The 3,855-nt window shown below is 49.4% G+C and overlaps 1 protein-coding gene across 1 annotated transcript; it reads left to right on the top strand.

Annotated features, from left to right (window-relative positions):
• Nucleotides 1–1,623: 1,623 nt before the first annotated feature.
• On the top strand, nt 1,624–3,742 carry DND1 (DND microRNA-mediated repression inhibitor 1; the record flags this gene model as incomplete). The annotated part of the gene is made up of 3 exons (XM_015416611.1): nt 1,624–2,085; nt 3,092–3,514; nt 3,720–3,742. Coding segments are annotated over 3 exons (908 nt in total), but the record flags the coding sequence as incomplete, so codon positions are not given.
• Nucleotides 3,743–3,855: the final 113 nt, after the last annotated feature.

The raw sequence follows: 3,855 nt of genomic DNA, 5'->3' as shown, positions 1-3,855 counted from the left end.
CTCAACTTAGAGGGAACACTGCTGCCCACCCCTGTGAGATGACTCTCTAGTGGGCGAATGTATTAATTTGCTTCCTTTTGTGCCCTGCCTTTCTACCTGAACCTCCCCAAGGCGACTTCCGCCCTCCTCCTCGTCGCTTGATCCTCACAACAACCCTGCGAGGTAGATCGAGATGGGCAGACCTGTAAGTCAGTCTGTAGCAGGAGAACAGAGCAAAAGTCCAGGAGCAGCACAAAGAATTGCAGGATGTGGGGCAGGGGAGGAGCTTCCCAGAATCTCTCTGCTCTCTTGGGTATCTGAAGAAGTGAGCCCTGACTCACGAAAGCTCCTCCCCTGCCACAGATGCTGTCAGACTTCCAGGTGTTCTAGGGATCTTGCTCTTCTCACACGAACAAAAAAAGGGGGGTGGGAGAAAGAAAACTCAACCCAAAAAGCTGCTATGAACCCACAAGGGTTAAGCTGACACTAAATATTATAAACATACAAAATTTATTCAGGTGTACGCATTTTTTAAAAAACTTAGACTAATTAAAAATATTCACATTCAGACATAAAACATTTCTCAACATTCATACATAGATGGGTTAGTGCTGTGCAACTGAACCAAACGCGTTTCGGCCCCAAAGGGCCTTCCTCAGTGGTCACAATCCAAAATACAAACTTGACATACATTCAAAAAGAGGTTTTTTTAACATCAGATGTGAAGTACATACGCAATATAAGGCCAGATGTTGTATCCTTATATATTTATATGTATATTATTGTTGTATTTGATAGGCTTCAGGTATAGCCAATTAAAGTCCACCAATACTTCTGGTAGCATAGAATTGCGTGAGTTGACTGTATTGGTGGACTTCACATCTGATGTTTTAAAAAAAACCCTCTTTCTGAATGTATGTCAAGTTTGTATTTTAGATTGTGACCACTGAGGAAGGCCCTTTGGGGCCGAAACGCGTTTGGTTCAGTCGCACAGCACTAACCCACTAACTGCGGTTTGTTGTATTTGATAGGCTTCAGGTATAGCCAATTAAAGTCCACCAATACTTCTGGTAGCATAGAATTGCGTGAGTTGAGTGTATTGGTGTATCTGATGTTAAAAAAAACTCTTTTTGAATGTATGTCAAGTTTGTATTTTGTATTGTGACTACTGAGGAAGGCCCTTTGGGGCCGAAACGCGTTTGGTTCGGTTGCACAGCACTAACCCATCTATGTCTGAATGTTGAGAAATGTTTTATGTCTGAATGTGAATATTTTTAATGAGTCGAAGTTTTTCAAAAATGTGTACACTTGAATGAATTTTGTATGTTTATAATATTTAGTGTCAGCTTAACTCTCGCTCTCCTCTCCTGGGAGGTAGGCTCCGTGGAGGGAGTGTGACTCCCCGGTCCAAGGTCGCCCAGCAAGCCTCCATGGCGCAAGGGGGGGAGGATTCGGACTTCTTGCTCCCCAATATGACTCTTAACTGGCTCTCCACCTGGGCTCACTCAACCCAATTTATTTAGGCTGACTGGATTCAACTGCAGACCTGCACAAGTACATTGTGCGCGTGGTTCTCCAACGTCTTTGAACGTTTGTTAACATCCTGTTCTGAGCGGACCAGGTTTTTTCTTCCTTTCTTCCAAGGCTGGGCTGGCGGGACCCCCCCTTCGGGGTCAGAGGTGTTCATCGGTAAAATCCCACAGGACATCTACGAGGACAAGCTGATTCCGGTCTTCCAAAGCGTGGGGAAGCTCTATGAGTTCCGGCTCATGATGACCTTTAGTGGCCTGAACCGGGGCTTCGCTTATGCCAAGTACACCAACCGGCGCGGTGCCCAGGAGGCTATCGCTGCCCTGAACGGCTTCGAAATCCAGCCCGGACACCCCATCGTGGTCTGCAGGAGCACGGAGAAGTGCGAGCTCTCCCTCGATGGTCTGGCTCTCTCCGTCAAGAGGCGCCCGCTCCTCCAGCTGCTGGGCGAACTCACGGCGGGCGTGGCCGGCCTCTCCTTGCACCCGAGCCCTTTCCGGAAGGGGAAGCAGATGGCGGAGGTGAAGTACGTCTCCCACGGCGCGGCTGCGATGGCAAAGAAGGTGCTGGTGGAAGGTGAGTCCCCCCCATGGGTGGGAGGAACCCTGGCTGCAGTTGGGTCGTCCTCGGGAGCGGGTTTGGAGAGTGATCAGCTGCTTGCGGGAGTTTATTAATGTCTGGAGCAAAATCGATTTCCTGCCTCCTGCCCCGGAAGGGGGGGGGCATCGTAAAACTAGGGACGCTGGTTGCCAGTCGACAGTATGGGTAGTCTCCTTGCCCATAGGGAATCATGGAGAGCATGCTCACCCGTAGTTCTAGGCACTGAGCATCCTCTTAAAATGGAGCCTCCTCTTACTTCATTTGTCCTGATAAATGTATTTGGAAATGGCACTTGATGGGTGTGATCAGTGTTCCCTCTAAGCTGAGTTAGTGTGAGCTAGCTCACAGTTTTTTAGCCTCCAGCTCACACATTTTTGTCTTAGCTCAGGAAGGATGGCTCCAGAGCAAACTAATTTAAGCAGCAGCCAAATTGCTCGCTCACAAATTTAATGGCAGTAGCTCACAAAGTAGAATTTTTGCTCACAAGACTCCATAGCTTAGAGGGAACATTAGGTGTGATAGATTGACATCAGGGCCCCCGCCCCCAGTCTGCTGGAGCCTGCAGGCACCTCTGGAATCCTGACGCAGGGTGGTGGGCAGAATCACAAAATGGCTGCCACGGGAGGTGGGGCCAGCCACAAGAGGGCTGTTGCAGGGGCGGAGCCACACCGAGGAAGCCCGCCGGGTATGGGGAGAAGAGGGGTGACTTTAAAAATGCATCGGGGAAGGAGGAGGAAGGCGAATACGACCTGCGTTGTAGCACAGAAGCTTGTACCCAGAATTGCAGGTGCCCATGGACTCAAACTTCGTTCGGTTCTACACTGTAGCTGCTGCTGAAGCACTTATTTTCCTCCTATCTCCAGTAGACAGTCAGAAGAGCCCCCCGGACCCCACCCACGTTCTAAAAATACTGGGGCTCCATGTTGAGCATCCCTGAGTGGTATTGATGCTGAGTGGGAACTGTTTCCTGGTTTTTGTGCAGGGAGTTTATGCCTCTGTGGAGACCAGATTGAGGTGGACTGGGTGAAGCCAAACGTCAGGCAGGAACTCCACACCACTGTGCAAGCCGTCCCAGAGACCCTCCTCTCCTCCAGCCGCTCTGCCGAAGACGCCCCCACCCGAGGGGCCTCCGAGTCAGTGGATCCTCTTGTCCCCCTGGCAGGGGGCCGTGCGCTAGACTACCTGAACCTCCAGTGTGAGGAGCGGCAGCTGGGGACCCCCGTATTCCTCACCAAATGCATCCAGAGGAGACCTGGGGGCTGGCTTCAGTACTGGTACCAAGTGGTGATTCCAAACTATCCGTCGCCCTTCAGTGGATTGGTCTGGATCGAGCAAGATGACTCCGTTGTGGAGGACCATAAAAAGGCAAAGAATGTGGTAGCCCTGCAACTGCTCAAAGTCCTGGGTGAGAGACAGTGGGTGACATTTCCCGTTCTTTCAACTGATAAAGCTAGAAGACTTGAAATATTTTCTCGTTCATAATGAGTGAGACATTTCTCAAGGCACGGCTTAAGCTATATAGCATGCAAAAGTCTTGAGGAAATGTTAGGGGGCAATGAAACAAACCTATGAAATGTTTTCTCTTTTGCCATGTCTTTCCCTCCTTTCAGATGTACAGCATGAAAACGTCTGATCGGGGAATTGGAGCAACACTGTTAATTAAACCTCTTGCACTGTAGACAGTTTCAGGATTTTAGACCTTTTTAGGATTTTTGTCAAGCTTGTTTTGTGCAAATGTTAATAATT

The sequence above is a fragment of the Gekko japonicus genome, unplaced genomic scaffold (assembly GCF_001447785.1).
Source record: "Gekko japonicus isolate JY-2015 unplaced genomic scaffold, Gekko_japonicus_V1.1 scaffold4361, whole genome shotgun sequence".
Taxonomy (NCBI): domain Eukaryota; kingdom Metazoa; phylum Chordata; class Lepidosauria; order Squamata; family Gekkonidae; genus Gekko; species Gekko japonicus.
Note: the sequence above shows the minus strand (reverse complement) of the source record. Positions and strands in the feature narration are given on the sequence as shown.